The 25,848-nt window shown below is 48.3% G+C and overlaps 5 protein-coding genes across 5 annotated transcripts; 3 read left to right on the forward strand and 2 right to left on the reverse strand.

The window, feature by feature from the left end:
* Positions 1-4,056: 4,056 nt before the first annotated feature.
* On the forward strand, positions 4,057-6,468 carry F4807DRAFT_65198 (uncharacterized protein). Its single transcript, XM_048003306.1, has 2 exons — positions 4,057-4,717; positions 4,774-6,468. The coding sequence occupies exons 1-2, from the start codon at positions 4,533-4,535 to the stop codon at positions 6,062-6,064; spliced, it is 1,476 nt and encodes a 491-aa protein (XP_047854930.1). The 5' UTR covers positions 4,057-4,532; the 3' UTR covers positions 6,065-6,468.
* A 2,748-nt stretch (positions 6,469-9,216) lies between these two features.
* On the forward strand, positions 9,217-11,795 carry F4807DRAFT_65366 (Sodium/hydrogen exchanger family-domain-containing protein). Its single transcript, XM_048003307.1, has 5 exons — positions 9,217-9,459; positions 9,550-9,647; positions 9,794-10,480; positions 10,629-10,688; positions 10,865-11,795. The coding sequence occupies exons 1-5, from the start codon at positions 9,342-9,344 to the stop codon at positions 11,456-11,458; spliced, it is 1,557 nt and encodes a 518-aa protein (XP_047854931.1). The 5' UTR covers positions 9,217-9,341; the 3' UTR covers positions 11,459-11,795.
* A 3,226-nt stretch (positions 11,796-15,021) lies between these two features.
* Positions 15,022-19,202, forward strand: F4807DRAFT_451382 (uncharacterized protein; the record flags this gene model as incomplete). The annotated part of the gene is made up of 2 exons (XM_048000232.1): positions 15,022-15,621; positions 15,672-19,202. 2 exons carry the CDS (start codon positions 15,022-15,024, stop codon positions 19,200-19,202), a joined length of 4,131 nt encoding a protein of 1,376 aa, XP_047854932.1.
* A 959-nt stretch (positions 19,203-20,161) lies between these two features.
* F4807DRAFT_423339 (uncharacterized protein) lies at positions 20,162-22,701 on the reverse strand. Its single transcript, XM_047997762.1, has 5 exons — positions 22,125-22,701; positions 21,975-22,061; positions 21,773-21,907; positions 21,537-21,708; positions 20,162-21,378 (listed from the first exon to the last, which is right to left on the reverse strand). Exons 1-5 carry the CDS (start codon positions 22,407-22,409, stop codon positions 20,645-20,647), a joined length of 1,413 nt encoding a protein of 470 aa, XP_047854933.1. The 5' UTR covers positions 22,410-22,701; the 3' UTR covers positions 20,162-20,644.
* Positions 22,702-23,774: 1,073 nt separating this feature from the next.
* On the reverse strand, positions 23,775-25,167 carry F4807DRAFT_467180 (uncharacterized protein; the record flags this gene model as incomplete). The annotated part of the gene is made up of 1 exon (XM_048002456.1): positions 23,775-25,167. The coding sequence occupies one exon, from the start codon at positions 25,165-25,167 to the stop codon at positions 23,920-23,922; it is 1,248 nt and encodes a 415-aa protein (XP_047854934.1). The 3' UTR covers positions 23,775-23,919.
* Positions 25,168-25,848: the final 681 nt, after the last annotated feature.

Raw genomic sequence — 25,848 nt, forward strand, 5'->3', positions numbered from 1 at the left:
TGGTGGATGTTGTTTGGTGAAATTAAGGGGAAAAGAAAGTAATTGATTCGTTTGAATAGGAAATCAGGAATGCAATTTGATGACGACGAGGAAGATGGTGAATCGGAGAAAGAAAAAGAAATTTTATTTTCAAACGGGGGGTTTTTTGAAAACTTTCTTTCCACTGAATGAACTTGACTTACTCACCTTGAGGATTATTAGAATACTGGTGCGTAGTTGAGATGCCACATTCGACTGGCGCAACAACTTCGAGAGGACCAGGGCCCTTTACGTGCAGACGAGGAGTCATAATAACCAAAGTAACCTAGTAACCTAGGTACCGGTGGGTGTCTTGCTTTCGGACTTTTCAGGGTCTTAACCTTAGCTGGTTTAAGGTTTTTCTTAGCGCAGACCGCTAGTGCGGACAGAGTCAATACCAAGAGGTACGGTAGATTGGTTACCGTCCAATATAAGGGCAGGAGCGTGAAGGAGGGTAGGAACCTGCAGTAAGGTAGCACCTAGAAGTACTACCAGCGGTACTATGTATGTACGCAGCAGTACCAGCAGAAGCGAAACCGGCGAATCGGATGAGGCTAGAAGGTAAGGTAATGTAATTGTGCAGTAGCCCTGGAGAGCTTTTTCGATAGGCTTGCCAATCTGTGCCAATTGACAGGAGCTTCCGACCGTCGTATCCGTCTTGTCGGTTCCTCACACTGGCACTAGAGCACTAAAGCACTAAAGCACTGAAAACTTTCCCTCAGCGTTGCCACTAACGCAGAAGTCGGATGTCGTCTAACGGTTCTTGGTTGAGGCGTAAATCTCATTACTCGATTCAATTGCTTCAGTTTTTTTTCCCACTGCGCAAAGCGCACAGTGCACAACGGACCGATATGCGGTGCAAGCTGTACACAAAGCCGTGTGCGAATGCGAAGTAAAATAAATATAAAATAAATATAAAGTAGGCGAATAAAAAGTGTCGGAATGTAACGTTGACGGTGACGTTGAAGGTGACGCAAAAAGAAATCGAGGTGAATCGAGGACAGTGAATGCTGTCGGTATTATTAAAACTTCGAAAATATCGGATCTTCGAATATTCTCGAGAGTCGTCGTCGGTTGTGATATCACCTCTCCTTCCGGAGGCAAAGGCGAATATGCTGATATGATATAAAAAAGAGTGGCCCCCGTCTCCTCTATCTGTGGGTCGACAACGTTGATAGATGTGGGCTGCGGGCGCAAGTGGGCAATGTATGAGGTATGAGTTCGTATGATGTCGATTTTCCAAGTTGCTGTCAGCGGTTGCGGCGTTTCCTGACGTTAATTACATATGTCTTCACAAGCTGTCGTAATATGGGAACGTGGTAAGGCTCTGGGCTCTGGGCTCTGGGCTCTGTTTGACGACTATGGGGCTGCGCTCAACAGTTGGCCCCGTTTCAACCTTGGCAGGTTTCTTCGATATGAAAAGCCAAGCCAATCCGGCGCTGATGAGGGTCGAACAGATGCGTTCTCTCACTTGAGACGGATAAGCCTAGAGGCTGAGTGTCTTGGCCGGGATCGACAATATTGTTTACGGCACTGCTGGTTCGGTGTTTCTGTTTTCTAGTCGGCGGCTGATGCGGATTTAGGACCACCTGCGTGTTTTATAGAATGCCACAGCAATGAGTTATAGTTTCACCGAAGGGCTGTCTTCAAACACTAAGATACAGTTAAGCGTTCGAGCCAAGAGACAAGGCTAAACCAAATAGGTGGGCACTTGAGTTAGTGAGGCGTCTTGGTCTGTAGGTAAGTCACGGAGAGCCAAGTCGCAAAGTTAGCGCGAAGGATGGATGATAGGATTTTATGTATAAGAAAAGCCTACTGCCCCAGCTGCCCCAAAGTGCCTCGTATAAGCAGTACTAGATAGCTTTCCAGGCAGGCAATCGCCAACAAACAACGCATTCTTAGCCATCCATCTCGAGGCTCCAAGCTGGTGAATATACACCGATTACTGTGTACAGCAATTGCATCCGCCTATATTCCCTCGCTATCATTGGATCTATATGTCTATTCCGACCGGAGGAGGTCTCAGGGCGTACGCCATGTAAGTGCTACTGCAATTGATTCGCTGACTTGAAGTTCCAGGTGGTGCCTGGGGAGTCTGCGACGTAATCCTATTTATCGCGCAATGAGAACGACACTTATTAAGCCCGCTGAGAGGATGTCGATAAAAAGCGTGGGACTGCGAAGCTCGGCCAGCTTAATAGGCCTACAATCTCCTTATTGGGGCTTCCAGATTTGGTTGACCTGCCCCTTTTCATATCTCACAACGCCTAACACATAACTCCGAACTTGGCGACATCTTTATTCCGCTTACTTATCCCAATTCCCATGCTAGTTTTAGATTATGTTCTCGGCGCCGAGACGGGCGCGAGTGCGTGGCTTACGCAGTGCGACGGCATGGCCTCATCCTTTCGAGTACTATGAGAGATTTACCGGAGATCCGTCTTGGCGATGGCTTCTTTTTTTGGACTTTATGCATAGATATGATATAAGAGAGCCGTCGGACAATGCTCTGTGCCCAACCATTTGCTCCGGGGGCTGAATATAAGTACCCCAGTATTTCCCCAAGGGGACCAACTAGCAAACCCCCCGTAATCTGAGATCAGCACAGTTGTGAGATCCAATACATAGCTGCAGAAGTTGAAGTTCCAACACATTGTGCAAGCTCTTTTGTTGAACGGCAGCGCAGGGCTGTGACTTCGGTATAGAATCACGTGGAGCAATAACGTAAAAACCCAAGATCTGCTTCTTCATTCCGATCTCAGTTTCGTCACATGGTCATAGGTCGCAGCAGTTTTATGTGGCATCTTGCATTCATCGCGTTCCAACCAAGGCTCGGTTGTAAGTTGTGCAACCTAAAGCTGGGGAAGGGATGCTAACTACGGCTCGGTATTGTTCATATAAATCCTGAGCTATTAAGTACCCAAAGCGGCCAAAGGTAGATGTCGATAGACGTACAGGACCGTTTCATTAAATACCGCAGAAACGTCTCTTCTAGGGATACGAACCCACGTGTTGGATCAAGAGCGCAGCATTCGTGTGGAAATAAGAGCAAGGAGATAAGGCCTCCGGTCTCCTCGACGGAATGCTGTTTCTGTACACACGTCGTCCCAACCCATCGCCCCAATCATTGTTGCGTAGCCTCATAGTGGGGGAGCGAATCAAGAGCAACAAACCCCACGATTAACCCTTGCCTCGGTGGTAGGAATTATGCAGATAAGCAGGGACAACCTTGGAAAGCAAGCCAAATGCTGCACAATACATAAATATATGCACATGCTGTATGGCTCAACAAACATATGGAGGAGGGGGGGAGAAGATGAAGATAAAGAAGACAGGGAAAAGGAAAAATAAGAGGAAGGAAAAAAGCAGCGCAGTGGCATGTGACGATGAGAATATCGTCGATGAATTCTCCTTACGATAAGTACCTACCTGGGTAGGTATTATGACGTAGCACATAAACATCTCAGGAGGTTACTATGCATGCTTACTTACCCAGTACAGTAGAGGTATGCCCTGAATATAATAATTACACATTCAATAGGTAAGTACCTAAACAACATGCCATACATTGCGGTACGTCATCCCTTGTGAAAGCAAGAACGAGTCATAAATTAAGCACCTGGCAGCCCTGGTATTCAGGTGTATCGAGCCTGACGTATGTACGTAAATAGAAATTAATCGATAACCCCCGCACGTGGGGAAAGGTTACTCACACAATCAAGGTTTAATACCCATGGATGGCTCCAAAGTACCGGCAGTGCTGAAATACCATGGGAAGGTACGGAGGTTTATTCTTCTAGATGACTTCCCTAAAATCGACGCTAACGTTCAAGGCTGGCTCTAGTCTAGGTACGTACCTCATAACCCCAATTAATTTTGTAGCATATGCAAGGGTCTAGTCGTGATCTTCCAATTTGTCCCACCTCAGATCTACATAGCTTAGAACTTCACCTTGAAATTTTCACTTGAACACAACTTCTACACCCAACTTTTATCCTTCTTCACATGAGACCAAGCTGCTTCCAAGTTACTTCCTGCTCAGTTAACTTGCAAGCCACTCGAAATCGCAACAGCTCCAGGTTCACAACTTTCAAGACTCAACGTTAGTTAAGTTTGTTCCTTTCTATTTACGCATTACCTACCTCGAGAATTTCCACCTTCCACTTCCTCATCCTCGAAATAAGTCGACCCATCTTGCCAATTATCCCACGCGGACTCTTTTCTACTTGCACCCCATCCATTCGTTAGTCCATGCATCTCTCATCTTTTGAGCACTATGCTTGGAGCTCCCCTCATGGTTAACAATTGGATCAATCCTCGGTATTAATCTCCATCGCGTCAACCCGAACATTGGATCCTGACTCAGGATATTTTCGTCCGGACGGCCAATCTAACCCAAATAACTTTCTTGCACGTCCCATTCACCTTGTCCATCCCAAAATCTCAGGCCTATCTTGTCCTCCATTGCAATTCCTAATCAGACTAGACGCTTTATATCCTTAAGAACCTTAGCTATGAGCGGTTCCATCGAGGCCGTGGTTGAGACGCTCGACCCCATTGCAAAGCGTCTACTTCCACCGGAGATTCCTAAGGGAACATTGGTGCCTTTAAAGACCGTTCTTGAACTTCGCGAAGGCTTGGCGCTTTGCCAAGTTTATGTCACACGTGCGCCGCAGAAATGCACATTCGGTGTTTTCGAGTAAGTTACTACGATTGTTCAAGGGTGTCTAGTATAGCTAACATCGCCGACTATAGAGTTGCTAAGCGCATCGCAGGAAATGACGGTGCTCGAAACCTTCCACACCTGCGGCGTTGCATAAAGCCGGCCGACCTACCCCCCCACCTCAAAACAGCCTTTGTCAATGAAGGCAATGGCCGAAGCATCCACATGGCCAAGTCCCAATGGCTATACATTGTTCTTGGCCCAAAGACAGAGCTCCCGTATGAGGAACTCGAAAAGGCACTCCGTGCTGTTGATGGAATAGGAGAAGAGGTTTGGTTAGGAGAGATCACTGTGCCCCTGTTAGCGCCGAGTTCTCAGGCCCAGGCTCATATGTGGTCCCATGAATTTTGGCAAACAATATATCGGAAAAGCAACCCTTTGGGTCCTCATCCTAGTACCGTACAGCGCATGGAGACGGCCGTCGCTCGTGATGCTGCAGTATGGATTGCTCTGGCACAGCAGACAGCAAAGAAAGCCCAAAAAGCTGGCATGGGCGAGCCAATTGGAGCTGTTATCATTAAGCGCACAATACCACGGAGATCTGACTCCGGAAAATCGAATGCGGCGAAACAAGCTGGTGCTAAGAAAGGAGCTTGTACTCAAAAGGAAGCTGATGACGACGAGGGTAGTGATGATTGGAACGCTGACAACAGTGATGGTGACGGCATGACCAGTTTTGCTGAGCTCACGAACAGCATGAAGCAGCTGGATGTTTCGCAATCGACAACCCAGCCTCAGTCAAATCTTAAGGCAAAGTCGGACTCGAAAGAGACGACACAAATTGTCGCCATTGCTGGTGATGCTCGTTGGCATAAACATGGCTGTTTCGGAGACACGGGGAATCCTATGGCTCATGCAGCTCTTCGAGCCATCAGTATGGTGGCACAGAAATTGGTGAGGTCTGAAAATAGACCTGAATCAGAAGAACAGATAATGGAGTTTGAATGCTTCCAAGATAAGCCTCTGCTCAATGATGAACAGCTGGTATTTGATATCGACCACCCTAGCCCCGATGGCTATCTATGTCACGACTTGGAGCTTTACCTAAGCCATGAGCCTTGTACAATGTGCTCAATGGGTATTCTCCACTCCCGTATGGGCAGGGTGGTCTTCGGTCGTCGCATGCCCTTGACAGGCGGCATGACTTCCGAAGACCGAGCCAGTGGTATATGCGGGGATTCTGGAATCTGTGAAGGATCCTGCGGTGGTGGACAGGGTCTTGGTTTACATTATCGTAAGGAATTGAACTGGACGCTACTTGGTTGGGAGTGGGAGGCAGACTCCCCAGATTCCTTACCCCTTGACCCACACATACACGCATAGGCATTTTCAGTCTTCTTGATGAACATGGGAGGCGTTCAGTTCGTGGCAAAAAAAGGAGTTTGGCAATCGCTCTCCTAGATTGGCGTTGGGGATGCATGCGGCGTTAGATGAAATCATACGGTTATGCAAAAGTCACACAGGGGGCGTCGTCGAGGGCATGACAGAATTCGCTACTCGACATCCTGTTGCTCATTTCTTTTTATTCTTCTACTGTTTTTCTTACTGGAACCTTGATCATCAAGGGTCGCCTGGGCAATTTCTTAACTCTGACCCGTCTGAGCCAAAAGGATATCCCGGTACCGGTTGTATATCTTTGGTTCGAAAGGCTCCAGTAATTGTAGATAGTACATTTTCTAAAACCAGAACATTATCTTACAACTACCTGCATTCAAGGTAGAACCCGTACCTGTCAACACTCTTAACGTGAGAGGTGAATTTGACGGCTTCTAGTATGAATGCACCTAACCTAGAAGCTACCTACTAGGTACTACCGGTCGTACATGTAGTTCAATGTTTGATGTTGCTATAATTGGCCCACATAAGGTGCATCCGTTATCTTATCGCTAGGTACGTACTAGTACGCGGTGCAGGCGTCCGGGTGGACGTTCCAAGTTCTCAATGTTACCTTGCACTCGATCCAAGCAGCTTTTCTTGGACCAATCAATTATCTGATATAGTGCCTTTTGATAGGACGCGGAATCCCCCCCCCCTCTTCTCTAAGGCCTACTTGGATTTGTTCGCATCGCAAAAAGAAGGGATAGGCGCTGACGAGAACGGCAGACATCTTTGACTTCTCTGGGGGGGCCTTGATTGTTTGTCTTGAATGAAAATGATACTCCTTTGACTCCTCCGACACCGCTTTTCACGCACCTTTACGAGCTCAATAACCTGTCGCACCTATATTGCCAGCAACAAAGCGGTCTATTTCGAACAAGTATCACTTTTCTCTCTGGATACGGGTACTTGCATGCTGTTATGGACAAGTGAACTCTGCCCAGCTTTGAAAAGGACCATATTTCCATCATTAAGGATGCCGCCGAACGGATCGAAGAAAGGCCAAGCGTCGAAGACCGCCTCGCGCCCTGCCAACCCGCCTCCTGCCAAGACTAGCAAGAAACGCAAGATGGATGCTGATGCGCAAAAGTACTATGCTGTGCGCGCTGGAGTAAACCCAGGAGTCTACCTGACTTGGCCGGAATGCCAGGAACAGACGGCCGGGTTCAGAGGTGCTTCATGTATGTGAGCCGAGTATCCGTTGGGCTTAACCGACAGCTAACAACTGCTCCATAGATAAGTCTTTCCTGAGCCGAGAGGATGCCGAAGCATACGTTGCCGGAAAGAAGACATCGGCTACAGCCCCGGGTGAAGAGAGGTTCTATGCGGTAGCCGTTGGCAGGGAGCCCGGAGTTTACACCGATTGGGATACGGCATCGCTAGCCATTAAGGGCTGGAAGGGACCAAAATACAAGAGATTTAGTACACGAGAGGACGCAATAGAATACATACGGACCCATGGGAATGAGGCTGCCCAGGAAGCTCTATCGAAAGAAGGAGTCGAACCACCCACTAAGAAGAAGAAATCATCAGGCAAGGAAGTTCTGGTTGTCGAAGATGAGACGGATGTAGTACACGTCTATACGGATGGAAGTAGTATCGGCAACGGCCGGGCTGGTGCTGTTGCAGGGGTTGGTGTCTATTTTGGACCAGATGATGAAAGGTGATTTAATTTGGAATTGGTTCAAAGGATGGGCCACTAACAAAATTCTACAGGAATATTTCAGAACGTCTAGAGGGCGAGGTGCAAACAAATCAACGAGCCGAACTGACAGCAATCCTCCGTGCCTTAGAAAGCATACCTGTCAATGAGAAAATGCGTATCTTCTCCGACAGCAAGTACTCGATCAGCTGCGTGACCGAATGGTACGTCAACTGGCAGAAGAACGGTTGGAAGACGAAGGACGGGCTTGTGAAAAACAAGGATCTCGTCGAGGCTGTCCGGGCTAAAATCGACGAGCGCACCGAAGCCGGAACGAAGACTTACTTTCAGTGGGTGAAGGGTCACGCAACCGAGGCCGGAAATGTGGCAGCGGACGAACTTGCCGTTAAGGGTGCAAGACGGATGATCTGAAAATATCGACCAATACGACTCATGTGCCGCATACCGAGCATCGACCACATCGAATATGAAGTGTAGGTTGATAGGTTAATGACGATTATGCTAGTTAGTGATGAATGATACCATCTAGGGACAGCTAGTCTCTCTTCTCCATTTGGGTTCTCACATTGGTGGCTTCTAGTGAAAATATTGGACATGGAAATATGGAAGGTTGCGATTTGTCAGTTGGTGGCATCGTATGAGTTGTTGGCTTCACATACAATGATACTCTGCCACCTCCTTATTGTCACTAGATGCTATTAGTTTTGGTGCCTAATTCCTTTACGCCGTACAATATTAGGTCACGAAGAATACAACACGGAACGTCCGTCGGCTTCAAGTGCTTTAAGCCCATCTTCCTAAGTATATAGAACGCAAGTATGCATGCAGATGGCTTAAGGGGCGTTTTCAAGGGCGTTTTCAAAGACGTTCTAGAAGGCATTTGGCAGTGGAAGCTTCATCGTAATTGGTAGTGGTCGTAACGACGTACAGCATCACCAAGCAAGAATTGGAGACCCTATTTTGGAGTGACTGAAGGATCACCGCCGTACATGTCAAAATCTTGCAGATTCCCAGTGTAACGGAGGCGATAATTCCCCGTTTTATTTGGCAGGCTGGGTAGCGTAACGATCCGAAAGCACTTACCCATCAAGATTAGCTTCCGATCTTGAAAAGTGGGACGCTGATACCTTTATTTCCATTCGTTATAACTTTCTTTTTCTTTCCTCGACTTGCTACTTACCGATCCAATAATCTCCTGCGTTCAGCAGTCGCAATATCAATATCTTCGTCGTCAAATCATATTAGCAAAACAGAAAGCGATACCGCCTGTTTCAAGAGACAAGGAAAAGTCAAGAATCAGAAACGCTTGATTACCAACTCACCAAACATCGTGGGACGGTCAACCGTGTCATCGCAATACACAGAAATCAAAGTGGCAGGTCTATCGATTACCACTACAGCTTCATCAGAACCAAATGATTCAATAACATTCATTTCACCAGCATATTACTGCTTTATTTCCTTGCGTAATTGCAAGGACGATTCTGGTGTCACTTGAAGCTTTGTTGAGGTTTGGTCTTGGTCCTGGTCTTGGTCTTGGCCTTGACCGTTTAGCCAACAATGCCGACTCTTGCTGTTAACAACTTCAACATTGTTGTTAGTGTTCTTGGCGGGTGGATTTCACTCTTTGGTCTTGTATCATATCTGCTTAAAGAGGACTTTTACCTCTCCGAGGCTCGTAAGTCTGGTCGTCTTGTAAACCCCAAGCCCCTGTCTATATCATATTCTCTTATGCTGCTCTGTGCGTAGGGCTGACAGGCCTTCCTAGTCATCTCCCTTTTGGCCGGCCTTACTTTCTCACCCCACGCCGCCAACTTCGTCCGGCCTCTAGAGTATGCAGGCTCGGAAGAAAACTTAAATGCGATTGTAAGCAGCACTCGAATATTCCCGCCTGTTGAGAGTCCTCTCTGTGACCCCTAAAAAACAGTCGACTTAATGAGCCGCACATATAAGTCCCGTCATCCACGGTCGACTTGAATCCAAACCGTCGACACTAATGGTTTTCTCTGCAGACGTTATACTTCACTCGCCTGGTCCTCGGAGTCCAGCTTGTCCTCGCAGGAGTTCAATTACCAAGTCGTTATTTAAGACTAGAATGGAAGCCTCTAGCTTTACTTTTAGGGCCGATAATGACGGCGATGTGGTTGATGACCAGTCTCCTCGTCTGGGCCCTACTACCAAACTTACCTTTCCTCCATGCCCTTGCGATTGGAGCTTGCGTGACTCCGACCGACCCGGTCCTGTCAAACGTAATTGTGAAGGGAAGGTTCGCAGATCACAACGTTCCCAAGAATCTCCAAACGATCATCATCGCGGAATCAGGCGCCAACGACGGGCTTGGCTACCCTTTCTTATATCTCGCTTTATACCTTATCAAATATATCGGTGATGGCGGCGTCAATGAATCCGGCGGTGCCGGTCTTGCTATAGGTCTGTGGTTTGGTGAGACCTGGGGCTACACCATCATCCTTAGTGTGGTATATGGCGCTGTCGTAGGCTGGATCGCCAAAGAATTACTGCATTACTGCGAAGAGCATAAGTTTGTCGACCGTGAAAGCTTTCTCGTTTTTGCGTTCTCACTTGCGCTGCTTATTACGGGTACCTGCGGTATGATCGGGAGCGACGACATTCTAGCTTGCTTTATTGCTGGGAATGCTTTCACCTGGGATGATTGGTTCCGCTTGGCAACGATTGATGAGGTTTGAGCGCCTGATATACCCCAAACGATTGTGGACTTTGTTTACTGACTTGGGATCAGTATGCACCCGATCTTGATTATTAAGTTGCTTGTCTGATTTTGATTCGACGTTTGTGCTAATTCCATAATGTCTCTTCAGTTCGCTTCAGCCCACCATTGATATGCTCCTCAACGTATCTATATTCATGTGGTATGGCGCAGTTTGTCCAGTACGTATTTCCTAGAATATTCTAACACTTTTAATTGCCATCGGAACCAGCCTCGGTATTTGCGTCGGAAATCAGTCTAGCAGTCAGCCGTGAAACTCGATTCGCACGTCAAGAGATACCCCAATAAAATCATTTTCGAAAACGTATAGGTATATACTAACTCATACATGATATAGTGGCATAGTTTTATTGCGAACGATGTCATTCCAATTTACCGGCTGATCCCCTTAGGAATCTTGATACTACTGCTTAGGCGTCTTCCATTTATCTTATTATCCTATAAGAAAATTCCACAGATAGACGGTTTACGACAAGCTATTTTCATGGGTTTCTTCGGACCAATTGGTTGCTCGGCTATCTTCTATCTATACGTAACGCTGGAATTCATTACTGCGTTGAATCCCGATCAAGGAGGAACGCCAAGGTGGGATGTGGCTCGTCTTCAAGAAGACGTATCGGTTGTAGTCTGGTTCATGGTCATTTGCAGCGTCGTAAGCTATCCCCACTTGTTTATGAGTATGTTGCTAGTATTATCATACTCATCATTGGAAAGGTTGTTCACGGGCTTAGTATTCCCTTGGGAAAATTCGGTATTTACCTTCCTCGAACGATTTCGAGGACCCTGTCATCACCTGAGGATCTGGTATCCTTCCAGGTGGGCGGGCGGGTCATCCCCCGAAGTCGCTCCAGAGACGAGACGGCCTGCAATACCCCTATTGAATCTCGTTCCGTATCGCTACGGCCCATTTATCGTATTGGTGGTTCAGTAATTCCAGAGCACTCAGCTGTTAATAGGCCTTCTCCTGCACGCGTGTCAACCACCAGTGAGATCGCTGGTCCTCGAGATAACCTCGATACTGGTTCTAAAGCTGCAGGGGTGGATCCAGAATCGCTTACGAACATGTCGTCGCCGATTCCACCTAACCGAATGATTCGCTTTCCCGATGAAACACCACCGGGTGATAAAGAATCTCGAGAACTCGAGGGGGATGTCGCCTATTAACTGCGGATGTGTCTGTCATCCTACGTCCAATGACTTGGTGGCCATTCTTTCTTTTGGCACCTAGTCTGTTGATGTGGATTGTAAAGTCAATACTCAGAAGGTCAAATTGGACACTGGCTACGTTCTATCCGCCAAGAGAACAATAAGCAAGGTGGCATTTAGACGGGAGGGAAAAGGCTTAAACTTATTATCTTCTTTTCCAAATATCACCTAGGTCGAAGCTTGAGAGTTTCCAGCCTGGTGGTTGCTGGATTTATCGTTATTTGTCTGCTGTTAACTCAGCAACTTGTTTGCTTTAGATGGATCTATCTAGAAGTTTACTATTAGCATTTTACAATCAATTCAGAATCCCCCTCAAATACCGGTTCCTACTTTTCATTCGTCGATTTCGGACTCCGGTGATGTCAACTACAACATCAGACGGACGTCCGAATTTGACGGTTACAGTAATCCTGTTACCGGCTTACTCAAGCCAAACTGCCCGAATCGGTGCGAATATATGCTATCAGCTGACGAGCTTCGACCCCCTAGAGGCAACCGTCTCTGCGGCGCGATTGGGTGCCTTGGCAAGGAGCTTGGCCTAGCCTTGTCAGCAAAGGACCCTGAATCCACACAGGGGATGGAATTGTCTGTCACTTCTCGGTCTTGGGAGTTGAAAACCGGGCCTGCTTCTTGGGGATGGAGGCATATCGCAACTCCGCATGACCCCCGCGCTCGTAGGTACGCCTGGACGTTTCGAAAGGATTGCCGCTGCATACATACGCCCACCACAATCTTGCTTGATATGTTCTAGGGCGCCAGGGGTGTTGCATTGCCTAAATAAAAATTCCGGCCAGAAGCGTCCCGCATTATCTCATAACCGTTGTATCTCCTTTAGTCAGAACTACTATTTACATCCTTTGTACGTACCTCGTTGTTTGTCCGGTTGGCTTATGGTAGCAAAAGGCGGACGGGGAAATGATTCTGTGCGCGGAGTAAAAAGCTCGAGGGAATAGGGAACCATGTGCTTGTATTCTAGCCTAGGCTCCTACGATGACTTGACGGTTTCGCAATACATGGTCCATATGTAATCGACAATCTATCACATAAGGTTGTTCTAGCGATGACAGAGAAGGTGCTTATTCTCGGTGCAACCCACCATCGCAGCCGTAGGGCAGGAGATAAACGGGGTTTTGCTATCGGACTTGTCCCTTGTTGGTTCGCTGCAGTGCCTTATGGGGTTCGTTGTGGATGCAATTTGATGCATTTTGATGCAATTGGACGCGTGCGGTTGGCCGAAAAGAGAGACACGTATTTGTGGAAGCATCCACGGCTTACTTTGACGAAGCCGTTCCTGGCATGTTCGTCGACGGAACAGACAGCCAGCAACGCACGACCTTCCAGAGGCAGATAGGTAGCTAGGACCGGCGCGCGTGGGACGTGGGACTCGTAGACACTAATCATCGTCAGCCCCTCCACCAGAGCTAGAGAGGCAGAAGGAGGACCCTGAGCGAGCCTTAGTTCGACCCAAGGACCAGTCAAAGTTTAGACTGGTCGTACGAAGAAACAGGAATGACCCTGGACCGTGCAGCCCTAATTCAATTGATACAGTAAAGATGATGTGTGTGTTGATGTGTGTTTTGACTAAACACGGAATTTGATATACCTAGCGTCAGACGTCAGAGCATAGCAGAACGTGCTGAACGTCTGTCAGTTGTTCTTTGATATCCCTATTTACTAGGCATATACATATCTAGTGACCTAGTAAAGACATACTTCGTGAATACCTGGATACTCGAGCAATTGGTATTACCTGCAAGGTAAGCGGTGTGTCGGGCTTACAAGAGCCACGAGACGCTGGCGTTAGATAGAGTCCTTGTAATCAGATTTGAGCTACGTAGGTAGGTGGTCAGCACTGATGACTTCCCCCGATGACCGGCCTTGGTGATTTCGAATTATTCAGGCTGAGGAATCAGCATTACTCGAATTTTCCAAGAGCCTTCTTCCTCTAAGGGGTGAATAGTGGTATTATGTGCACACTTCTACGGTACGGGAAATGATACGAATTTGAAGTGATCTAGGTACTAGGTACTTTACGTTAGTCTAAAGGTTATGTGGGTTAGACTCAGGCTTGAAGTGTTCCTAGAGTTTTCTAGTTGTTTGCTTGATTTGTGGACGTTGTGGGTACTGATACTGCACTAACAATTTCTTTTACTGTATAATTAACATCCTAACCTCTTAAACGAGGACCAGACGAAGTATCATTGGTTCGGATGTTAAGCCACTAACAATTTTTCAAGGGGAAATAGCGGCGGTCTTTGTGCTCTAACCCTCTGTTAAAAGAAATATATGGGAGAAACCCCGGGTTTTGCCAAGTATTACAGGGGGGTTGGGATACTGTAGTCTGCGTGTTTAGTATTAGCGTGCTCCAACTTACTCTTGCGTTTAACCACTTTGACCATCTTCGACCACCCTCTGCACTTTCTGCACCCTCTCTCACTTGCTTAGGTGCTAACTCTCCACTTTGCTTCGTCGGGTCTTAGTGGTGGATGCTCAGGGTTCTTCCATCTTGGACCAATTTGATCCGTCAAATCCATCCAAACTTCCTCTTCCCATCTCAATATCCCAATTTCGTCTAACCTTCAGGCGAGGCCTCACCGGACCACGAAGAACCCTCGAGCCTGCGACGATTGCTGCATTCCTTTGGCTTTCTTTTGATCGGCTTTTGCCACGACGTCTTTTCAATTGGACTCGTTCTAATCCGAATTCCGATAACGGGACAATATTTGCATACCTGCCATACCTACGAAGTACAGGTACCAGGTAGTTGGCAGGCTGAACTTTTAGCAAACACGCACGCCACTGCTCTGCTTAATACTTACCGCAACTTTTCACCGATACTTACTGGAACTTAACCCGCCGCAACGGCACGCTATTCCGAGCCACGATCATCAAACATTTCGAACCGTCAATTAGACATCGAGTTTCATCTCATTTCATCATACTCTAAGTGGTAGCCCAGAGTTGAATTTGGAGCCTTGAATTTGCGGTCATTTACTAGTAGATTGGTATTCAATTAAGCTAACATTGGAGGAGTCATCATGTTGCTATAACACCCATAACGACATTGCATCATCACCTACTGTTGAACTCGCTGGATATCGCGCCCCGGACGGTCATTTGAGGTCCTATTGTTGAGACGTCTAATAGCAAGACATAGACTACGTCCAGTCTGAACTACGATTAGAATACTTCGTCGATTGGCCTTGAATCGGATAACGACTTCTCGCCTCGAAAACCACTCCGTACTATAACACGCCCTCTGTATACCGAAGAATTGAGTACCGGGCTATGTCATCTAAACCCCCACCGTTCATTCCAACGAACCCGTTGGGTTCCGATTCGGACATGCCGTCTTTCGCCGTCAATCACGAATTCGATCTATACGACGCGGACGACGCCGGTCACCCTACCGGAACAATATTCGACTTTACGACCGGCGAACTACTTGATCCGACCATATTTGGGGAACCTAATAAGGTATTCCCTTCTGGTCCCGGACATGTTTTACAGCCCAATTCGAACAGGGCAGCGCCTGGCTACTCGTCTATTCCTTCTCATCGTGGTTCTTCCTCGTCCTCTTCATCCAGGGCAAGCGGAAACACCAACTCGCCGAAGACTAGTAATTCTTCGACCGATGCGATGGTGACCGATGAACCCTACTCGGCATGGAATCTCGAAAATGAGGCCAAACATAATGACTCGAACTTTATGTTCGATACTTTGGACCCTTCAACTATGGACATGTCCGCAGTTTTCGATTTCGATAGTGCCTCGAGCAGTCCTAGCCCTCCAACGAATAACGTCGTACAAGATTCATCCGCAGCTGGAAATGCTGCCCCGAAGGCCCCTGCTGCTAAGAGAATCAAGGGGCACCACAAGGGACAATCGGTTTGTTTTTACTCCCATGACCGTTTTACCTCGACTAACTGACGATATAGCAACATTCCCTAACCAAGTCGATGAACGGGCTGAAGACGAGTGCCTCTAGAGAAGGCTCTCCTATGTCAAGCATCGCAGTTAGCCAGGAGCCTTCGCCGTCAACCATGTTCAAAAATTCACCCTCCCCTGACAATACCGCTAACCATTTTCATGGCCTACCAAACATGAATATGACGTCGGTCTGGCAACCAATGACAGGCGTACAGACCAATGGCTCGGCTCCCCAGGTCAGGCAAGATTCGATGAACCTTCCGGCTCCGACTCATAGTCTTCCGTCCTACTCGCCGCAAATGAACCTCCCTCGGCCGAGATTGGTGGTTCAACCTACGCCTCTCAAATCAAGGGTTGAGACTCAAATACCGATCAAGCTAACTCTCCATCACTTGCCCCCGGGAATTAAAAGACTTCACTTGCCAACCCATACGATATCAAAACCCAAGTTGCTCGCAAAACCCGTAGCGACGCGGTCTCCTGACATGCTCGAATTGTATACGATGTTAGTCTGCACTAGCGCTATGCAGGACCCGGTAAAGCTCCAGCGTGCATTCAAACGGGCCGCAGTACTTCAGCATGACTTCCACGGCCCAAAGCGACCCAGTGACAGCAGCGAAGATGAAGAGCACAAACCTCAGAACGGAGGCGAGGTACGAATATGTGCTGGTTGTATAACTCGGGAACGTAAGCGTGCTGGTCGCAAAAAACATAAGAAGCCGGAGGAAGAGGAGCTATGGAATCGATACGAGCATCAGCGAGTCATTGTCTTTAATACTCAAGAAGTTAAAGAGTGGCAAGCCGTCACTCCCCACATGGCTGATCCTACTGGAGCCGGGTTGCCTGACCTTTCCGTACCTGAAGGTACCGTCCAGGTAGATGCGCCAATGCGTATAGCTTGCTATTGCCGACACCATGGCGAGAAGATGGGATTCCAGGTCATCTTTACTATGAAGGACTACAAGGACAACGTTGTTGCTCAACAGATCTCCTCCTCGATCATGATTACTGATGATCACAAGACACATCTCCCTACAACCTCTGCGGCACAATGTTCGAATCCCTCTGTGCCACCTTTAGGAGTTTCGCCAATGCATGCTACGAACGATGTGAAATCAGGCGAAGCCCAATTGATGTTCCACTCATCGCAATCAGCCTCTGATCTCCAAGGATTGGCGCAAAATGGAAACTTCGCTTTCCCTACTGCCCCAGTCAACAACAATCCCCAGCCTACACCCGCGCCCGCGCCATCCCGTAACCTGTCTAGACAAGGATCTCCGGCGAGCCCTTCGGCTCCCGTATCTAAGAAGAGAAAGGCAAGCGGGTCCATGAAGCTTCCGAGCGGCTTAGCAATGACGAGACTCGAGACGAGTCAATCACCGCCCACGATGCCTCTGGGACCACAGAACGAGTCGGCCGTCACATCTGCAGCCACATCGCCATTCTCGCCGAATATGACAACTTTTCCAATGGCTACAGATCCCTTGTTTGCTCATGGGCAACAGGCAACTCTTAACAACATTGGACAGCATTTCCCAACCGGGCCTCCTACACCTAATAGCAATAGTCCTGAGCTCATGTTTGCCTCGGGAGGTAGGAACTTAAGTCTTGACGTGGGTGCTCAGCTGTTCTCTGCGCCCACATCGGCGCATCCCAGCCGTGCTCCTAGTCCGAACCGGCTGAGAAATGAGATTCAGAACATGCCCCACGCTCCACTTGGTCAAAATATGTTCAACGCATCTGCTATCATGAATTCGAATAGAGCGCCGCCACCGATGATTTATAAGATCATTCCTAGCGAGGGCCCAAAGTCGGGAGGTGTTGAGGTGACAATTCTTGGTAGCGGTTTCACTAATGGGGGACTCGAGGTCATGTTTGGAGAGCAAAGGGCAGCTACAACCACATACTGGGGCGAGACGTCGTTAGTCTGTCTTCTACCGCCGTCCCCTACTGCTGGGATAGTTCCGGTATCGATCAGACAGCCTGGCGTAGCTCCCCAGCATTCGTTTACTGGCAACCAGCAGCCGCTGTTTCGATATGTCGACGACGACGAACATCGCTTAATTCGTACAGCGCTTACTGTTTTGGGCAACAAGCTCGGTGGGAAGATGACAGATGTGGCGGATATCGCAAGAAATATTATCTACGGGTCCGGTGGATCTGGAAATGGTGGCTCTTGGGGTCCTTCTCCCGGAGGATCTCAAACCCCCAACACCAATTTTAACAGCCTCGAGCAAGATCTCTCGGAATCCCCAGAACTAGGGCTTCTTCGTGTTCTTGAACTGATCGATCTGGATGACAGCGCCAACAAGGCGAAGATCAATTTAAGGAGGTCCAGTGGACAGACAATGCTTCATTTAGCTTGCTCCCTAGGACTCGCTCGCTTTGTCGCCGGGCTTCTGTCGCGTGGAGCTAATGTTGGCGTGCGGGATAAGGGAGGTTTCACTCCTTTGCACATGGCGGCGATGAATGATCACCCAGAGATCGTCCGGCGCCTAATCATGAAAGGGGCTGACCCGAATATGCGAACCCTTTCGGGTCTTACTCCCGCCGATGTTGCTCAGTCTAGCGACGTGCTTCGGGTGCTGCGACAAATCGAGAATCACTCCAGGTCCCGGAGCAACGGATCTCTCCATAGTAGGGCTAACAGTGCTACCTCCCTCAGATCATTGTGGGATCCGCCGTCAATAACTCCGGCAGCACACCGTGAGGAATTTATGTCTGACGACTCGAGCTCAGTCGATGATAGTAATGATAGCGATGAAGATGCATCAGAAGAGAGGGATAGCGACGAGGAAAATCCCGATTGGCTGGATATGAGACGGTCAAGCTTCCCACACACTCATAAGTCAAGTGATGAAGACGCTGTCCCCGCGTCACCGAGCGCGGCAGTAACAGCTATACGAGATCAATTTGGAGCGCAACTGCAACAATGGCAACATTCCATGACGATGCACTTCCAGAATTTGGCGCAACTTCAGATGCCGCACATGCAGATGCCCCAAATGCCAACTTTGCCGCCTATACCCGTCTTCCCAGATTACCAAGCCTATCTGAACTCGGCACCTGTCGTACAGCGCATTAGTTCTCTTGTCCCTAACATCCGAGGTTCGCGTCATGCCGATGAACAGCCTCCACAAGAACAACCCCCGCTAGACGCTCATGCCAAACGATGGGAGCTGCCCTTCTTCGGCGCCAAGGAGTCACCACCACCAGCCTATAACACTATCTTCCCAGAAAGCCCACGGAGCCACTATGATACGAAACAGGCCTCGGCAGCAGCTGCAGCCGCCGATTTTGAGGCTGACAGTAAATGCGCTGCTCTTTACGACCAAGCCATTGGAGAAACTTCTACGGAAATGTCAGAAACACATGAAGTGCCCGCGTTACTTGAGATCGGACGCAAGCGCAACATCACCAAGGAACAGCAAGAACACTTACAGCGAGCTCATGCTCAGAGACTTAAGACCGGCAGCAGTGACAAGAAGCTGTGGTTTGTCTGGGTAAGTAACGCGAAGCCCCTTTTTATGAGACGATGATATTAATAGATTCCATAGATCCCAATTTTGGTGTTTACCCTTGGTGCTATGCTAGCTAGTGTCGCCCCTTCGCTGGTGTCTTGCGGTTCTGCGTTAGTCAAGGCATATACTGACTTCGTCGCCAATCCGAGAGAAGTCGTACGAACAATCACAGATGCTCTAGGAGCCAACTAATGTCGATGTTTTATTCACTCGCTACATAACTTCGATTTATTTATTTATTTTTCCTACAACAGCACAAACCTTGAGAGTTAGATTCTCACCTGTAAATTCCTTGTATAGCACCATTACCTTCAGCCGGTTGGTCTACACGGCGTATCAATTCGGCGTGAGAGGGGGATAGCAGAGATCTAAAAACGTAGATCTCTATGAATCTACAGGCGTTGGAGCAAGGCGTTCTAGACTTGTTTTCCAACGTGGGGGCCAGGCGATAGAGCTTCTCGCAAGGACTATTCGTTGTATTCTTGGAACTGGATGGGATGACTCGGCTGAGGAGAGACGGTATCCATCAGCGGTTAAGGGAATTAAAATTGATTAGCTGGGAATAATACAGTTCCAGCAGATGCGACGTTTCGTGTACCTTGCTATCATTATGTTGTCGCTGCACGTAATGTTGAGATGTGTTGAGTTATATATAATGTCACTATATAAAGAGAAGGGGGTCTATCTTGATAGGCTATATATTATGTTATTAGCCTTTCGCATGACACTCATCAACATCGTATCCATGTATATTAAGGTGTATTAGAAGCATTTTCGATATATTTGATCTAGGCCCATAGCGAGGCAAACACCCTACCTTGGTCATCCAGACTAGCAGTTGAACCGGCGCTTGTCGGCGTTTCACGCACCGCCCCTTCCGAAATCCTCTACCTGAACATAATTATGTGTGTATGCTACGATGGGTACCGGGGAAGGACCAAGTAGACGAGATGATAAGGAGTTGTTAAGTCCGATTTGTTTAATGAATGTGTGTTAGCGAGGTGGCAGTGCCGTTCTACATTACGCGGCCCGGGTCGAACGGCACATACGGTGATAACAGAGGATTAATTAGGTACAATCGTGCATTCTGACCAACATCCCCAGCCAGCAGGGGGGAATGTGACTCTAGAATTATGCTAGTAGGCTAGTATCAAGCGGTAGATGCGATAGGCGAGTCATCCAGATTCTTCTTATGTACCTAAGTACCTAGGTATATACAGTCCTTCTACGAAGCGGCGAAGATGGTATCGATGGCAAAATCCCAAATAACGCCTTCACGTAGACGCTGCTTTTCCCAATTCCATAACCCTCGTAGGACACCAAACCATCATACCCTTTCCGATTAGCCAAAAGTAGGTAGAGTTGACGAGCTTCTCCCCCCTTCGTCCTGCCCCTAGGTATCTTCCAAGCATTAGGTCCCTCTCCAGGGAGGTAGGTACTTCGTTAGTTAGGTTACCTACCTAGGTAAGCAACGAAACCGTCCTCTTGCCGAAAAACGTCATGTCCCGGTCAAGCTGCTCCTCGACCCAGACGGGCCAGTCGTTGTAGCGGCGGTGTTCGGCGTCGACCTGGCGGTTGAGATGCTTGAGCCAGCGCGAGGTGCCGAGGTCGACGCCGCGGCCGCCGCGCGGCTCGCGCGCGCGCAGGCTCGCCTCGGCTTCGGTGATGGGCGCCATGATCTGCTTCAGCGCGACCCAGTGCGCGGACAGCAGCGCGAAGACCTGCGACGACGGGTCGATCAGCCGCCGGAACCGCTCGTGCGGAAGCCCGATCCACCACGCGTAGTGCCGGCATAGGATCAGGTACGCTTGGTACGAGGATGTGGGCAGCGCGTCGGCGATCCCGAGGAGGTACTGCTGGTACGTCCGCTCGAGGTCGTCGTTGTCGTTGTCGTCGTCGTTGTCGTTAGAAGAGGAAGAGGTGGTGATGGGGGAGCGGCGGCAGAGCGGTTCCAGCGCGCGTATGGAGGCTGAGGCCGACGCGGCGAAGGAGGACCGGATCGGGGGGATGGCTTCGATGATGGGTTTGAGGATTTTCTGGGGGTCGGATTGGTGCAGGTTGGTGAAGAGCGGGCGCGCGTTTTTGGCCCACATTTGCATGGCGACGAGGACGACGCCCCGCACGAAGGTCATGAATTCGGCCATCCCGTCGTCGAGGATTACCGATTGGAAGGTTAGCGCGAAACAGGTCGCCACTGGGGATGGGTTAGTTAGGGTGGGCTTGTGGGGGTGGTGAGGGTCTCGAGGTATGTATATGAGAGGGTATATCAAGCTTTAGCTAAATATATCCGATCATACAGGATGTGTTACGAAAGAAGACGACTCATGCCATGTGAAGAGAAAGACCACATACCCAGGGCATTTCCTTCCTCGAAGGTGTTCGATTTCGGAGCCTCGTTCAACGTCTTCTTAATGGCCTTGATCGCCTTGAGCCGGTGCATCATGGCGAACGTGACTAGGCTAGGATCCTGCTGCATGAGATCGGACGCCGCGAGACCTAGTATCGCATGCATAAGATACTCATACTGTTATCGAAAAGCTGTTAGCCTTGCTCACCCGCTTTATAGCTGATCTTATTGCAATACATACAGTCTGTGATAAGCATGGGATCTCGTGGGTCCAGATGGACTCATTTCCTAAGGGGTGGTTAGGGAAGCAGGTAAACAGGAAGTGCTGGAAGAACCGCATATCCTGCAAGCTGAAAAGAGGGATTTGGTGTTGCGGCTACTCCCGCGTTACTGGCGTTAGCGGTAGTTCGAGATAGCGGTCAATGGCGGTGCGAAGTTCTTACTTGATGTACGACTAGGGGAGCTACAGGATATTCACACTTCAGCCCCGTCTTCACACAATGCCCACATGCTGGTCGAGTTTCTTGACACTATTTCCTTTCGCGTTAGCGTTTGAACGGAATTTCCTACAGATGCCGGGCTGGAGTAGGTACCTTGATACGGCGTCTTTTGCAATTGAAGCAACCGCGCCGGCTCTTAGTATGACCCCTTCGCTCCAACCTCTGCTTCTGAAGCGAATTACCCGTAGCGAGCGCCGCCGCCGGGGAGGGTGCGTTTGTCACACCAAGATCTTCGCTCAATGCGGAGGCCGAGCCCGCAGCTTCATTAATAGCAGGATATTCGGCGTCATCGCCGCCGAGAAAGTTCGAAAAAGTATAGCCTTCCCCGCCATCCATAAGCGGGAGGATCATAGGCTGACTTGGATTCGACGGTTCCATCTCCGACTTCTACCCTGATTTTTCTCGATTGCTGGCTGTCGTCGAGTGAACATCCCATCGATGAGGTCGGAGGTTGCAGGAGACGCAAATGAGACAACGACATTCCTTCGGAAAGTATTGAACCCCCTTCGAGACTAGCAGGCGCCTAGATTTCTACGCCGTAGGTAGGTAAGCTTCTAGAAATCGAATCTGGTAGCGCCAAGGTAGGTCAAAATGTTGATCTGCCAAGCGGACGAGGTTCAGCCTCAGCTTTCCGAGCAGGCCGATCACGTGCGGTCTAGATCGTGGCGATGCCCTGCTAGAGACTCAACAAAGGGGGAGGATGGCGGTCTGTGATTGGTTATGTTTCACCCCCGGTCGTAAGCTGGGCTGAAGTCCCTCTAGTATATAATAAGCCTGGCATAATATATAATATCTCCGGGGTCCGCCAACTTGAAATGCTCTTTTGTCCCTGGTTGCCCCATTAGGTAGTCCCAGCTGCTGAGCGTCGCAATCCATGTCGCATTGAGTCAGATGAGGCTCTTCCCTTTCATATATAAGGGTTTCAATAGTGTCCAGCCTATAGCCCTAAGATTTGAAAATAATGGGTAATTCCGCGGGTTGGGTAATGAGCGGAATTAGCCGCTGATATATTGCTGCCAGCATGGGCATAGTTAGACCAAGCACTGAAAGAGAATAATAGGTCATGCCCAAAAGGTTCAAGCTTGCCCGCAAGATCGATTCAGATGACTTCCAAAATAACGGAGGGTAAAATAAATCGGAATGTTTTATGTAGTGTCACATTTAATTTCATTTATTATCTGTCATCTCTATGAACCTACGTGTCAACGCTTGACCGCTACAACAACCAGCTCATACTTATGGATTACATGCAGAGCGTACTTGGTCTTACAATATAGCCAGACGAACTCTTTGGAGTGCTCCGAGGTAAAGATTAGGTAATTGCCTATACAAGGGACTTTTGTCATTAAACACTATCGTTGTCATTATTTTCTCATCGTTTATTGCTTTACTCGATACTTCAACCTTGCTATGGGTTTTTATTGTGCGGTCGTTTATGCATTGAGTGACCAATCTGAATATCACTGAATTGTAGAGGTACTGATACTCCATAGCGCAAGGTAAAAGGCCATTGACTTTCGGTTTTTACAGGGAAATTTTGAGATTTAAGCCCGTTTAAATCACTACTATGGAAGATTATGTTACTTCGGCTTTGAAATTTACTGGCGGTTTTCAGTATATATAAGACTAATGTCAAGTAAAAAGCCAGATCAGTTGTCTCATCAATTCGGACCAATATAATGAATGAGGTGGGTAATTTATAAATCTCGAGTAAAAGAAGTAATTAAATATTAAGTACTACTTGCGATGATGTAACAATCTACCTCGTGGTTCATCTCGTCGTACCCCAGAATCTTTTTTTTTTTTTCAGACCTCAAACATTTTTCTCCATAGCAGAGCTCCTATCTTTCCCCGAGGACTATCTTTTCATGTACCCGAAACACCCCTATTACGCTCCTACGGATTCAGCGTAATCCCATACATTCTCTTCATCGACTGGGGTGTGGACTGTAGAATTATTGCGTATCGCTGCCCACTCCTCTATCATCTTTTCGGCTTCCTTATATTCCTCATTAGACCGTATGTCCTCGATGGCGAAGCGGACAAGTCGCCTTGCAAGTCGATAGGCTGGGGTATAAGCGAATAGTAGATAGTCCGGACCCGCAGCTTCCTCGAATAATTGCTTTATCTGGCACTCTTCTGGTGTTGATGGCATTTCATTTGCCTGGCACTCGTCTTGATAACCGCCGTCGTTCCAAGCCCAGAGCCACATAGGTGGCTGGCAACACATGAACTGAGGGACAAAAACAGCACTGTCCCAATCGAGAATGGCGGAGATGATAGGTCGCTTTGTATTAGGCGTCGGATTGACGAGTATGTTGCGTGGTGCTAGGTCGAGATGTGCTAAGGAAGTGTGACAATTCGTGAACCAACCCTCAGCTGCCATTTCTGAAGTCATGTGGCATAATTTATCCCTGAGACTTGGCCAGGAATTGTTACTCAGCAATGGTTCGTCTAGGACAGCCCATCGTCCAAGGAAGACATTGATTAGAAACTTGTGGACATCTGGAGGCCTTGGCGAATCGCTATTAAATCTTTTATGAATTCCTTCAAATGGTACGATCCGGAGCGACGCCGACCCGCCCCTAGAAAGCGTTAAGAAGCCAGGGGTATCGCTACGTGTAGCTAATAATTCGTTGTAGACACGACCAAGCTCTCGCGCGACCCTGCACCGTTCTTCGTGGGCAAGGCCCGAGTATGATGATAGCAAGGTAGATCCGGGAATGAAATCCTGGAGAATATATTTGGAACCGAGGATGTTATTGTCTGTCTTGTCGAAAGTAAGAACCAACGGGGCGGGAATTTTGCCGTATATGCGCAGAAACCGTAAAGTAGCAACTTGACTATTTAACTGCCCAACATCATATCTAGGGGTGCGTATAACGTATCGCTCACGGAGTTCGGGTTTTCCGACAGGTTGTCTAGATATGCAGATAATCCGGTTCTCTCCACCCGACATGTGTTCCACTGTGATCTCTTCAGCGGTAGCATAGGGCCAGATCTTTTGAAGAGCGAAGTCAAGAACGCGGAAGCGAAAAGTACAAAATGGCTCTTGGTCCATTAAAATAATAGACGAGACGTCTGATGCTATGTCGGAACCGGAATCGGAATCTAACCACGATTTAGGGGACGCCATTGTGTTGGCCGGAGTCGGGATCCACGGGTACGGTTAGCGGCACCGAACCGATCGGCGTTGAGATGCGTTGTGGGGCCGGTCCTCAAGAGATATGAAGAAGCAACGGATGGTACCGGAGATTATGTTGGAAGGCAAGGCGAAGCCCGATTTGGCAGGTTGAAGGAAAGAATATATTGATCTCATAGCTATTGAGATTAAATATTATATTAAAAGACCACTGCTCAATTCTTCTACCCTTCACAAGGACTAAGGTTTCTATGTGAAGTTGCGTTACTCACTGCAGAATATATTTTATACCTACCTACTTACATGAACGTTACGATCAACGACCCATTACTCATGGCCAATCGTCTACCTATAATTCGAAAATAGGTTGATTCTTATATCTTGGACGCTGAGTACAACGGCAGCGATGGTATCCTCGAAGATTTGTCTACAATCCACAATCACACATCTAGAGTGTTGGGTTTCATCAGTGAAAAATTCAAAAGGGGCTCCGCCTAGCTGAGATGGAAAACGGCATTATTGACAATGAATTTGTTTTCCCAAACCCGCCGCTGACGGTTGGTTACCTAGACGAAGTCCGGAAGCTTTAAAGAGCCAAGATTTTAGAATGCGGTCAAATGCTTCCGCAAATCCCCCGTCGAGGCAGGACAGCTTTATATTATCCATTCGGGATGA

The sequence above is a fragment of the Annulohypoxylon truncatum genome (genome assembly GCF_022578515.1).
Source record: "Annulohypoxylon truncatum strain CBS 140777 unplaced genomic scaffold F4807scaffold_13, whole genome shotgun sequence".
Classification (NCBI taxonomy): Eukaryota; Fungi; Ascomycota; class Sordariomycetes; order Xylariales; family Hypoxylaceae; genus Annulohypoxylon; species Annulohypoxylon truncatum.

What these genes read in the sequence shown, in the direction of transcription:
- F4807DRAFT_65198 (XM_048003306.1), top strand. Translation starts at nt 4,533, where the DNA reads ATGAGCGGTTCCATCGAGGCCGTGGTTGAGACGCTCGACCCCATTGCA. An exon ending in TGCACATTCGGTGTTTTCGA is followed by an intron (nt 4,718 to 4,773) that starts GTAAGTTACTAC and finishes CGCCGACTATAG; the next exon opens with AGTTGCTAAGCGCATCGCAG.
- F4807DRAFT_65366 (XM_048003307.1), top strand. Translation starts at nt 9,342, where the DNA reads ATGCCGACTCTTGCTGTTAACAACTTCAACATTGTTGTTAGTGTTCTT. An exon ending in CTTTTACCTCTCCGAGGCTC is followed by an intron (nt 9,460 to 9,549) that starts GTAAGTCTGGTC and finishes AGGCCTTCCTAG; the next exon opens with TCATCTCCCTTTTGGCCGGC. An exon ending in AAGAAAACTTAAATGCGATT is followed by an intron (nt 9,648 to 9,793) that starts GTAAGCAGCACT and finishes TTTTCTCTGCAG; the next exon opens with ACGTTATACTTCACTCGCCT.
- F4807DRAFT_423339 (XM_047997762.1), bottom strand. Translation starts at nt 22,409, where the DNA reads ATGGAACCGTCGAATCCAAGTCAGCCTATGATCCTCCCGCTTATGGAT. An exon ending in TCCCATGCTTATCACAGACT is followed by an intron (nt 21,709 to 21,772) that starts GTATGTATTGCA and finishes TTTCGATAACAG; the next exon opens with TATGAGTATCTTATGCATGC. An exon ending in CGAGGAAGGAAATGCCCTGG is followed by an intron (nt 21,379 to 21,536) that starts GTATGTGGTCTT and finishes ACCCATCCCCAG; the next exon opens with TGGCGACCTGTTTCGCGCTA.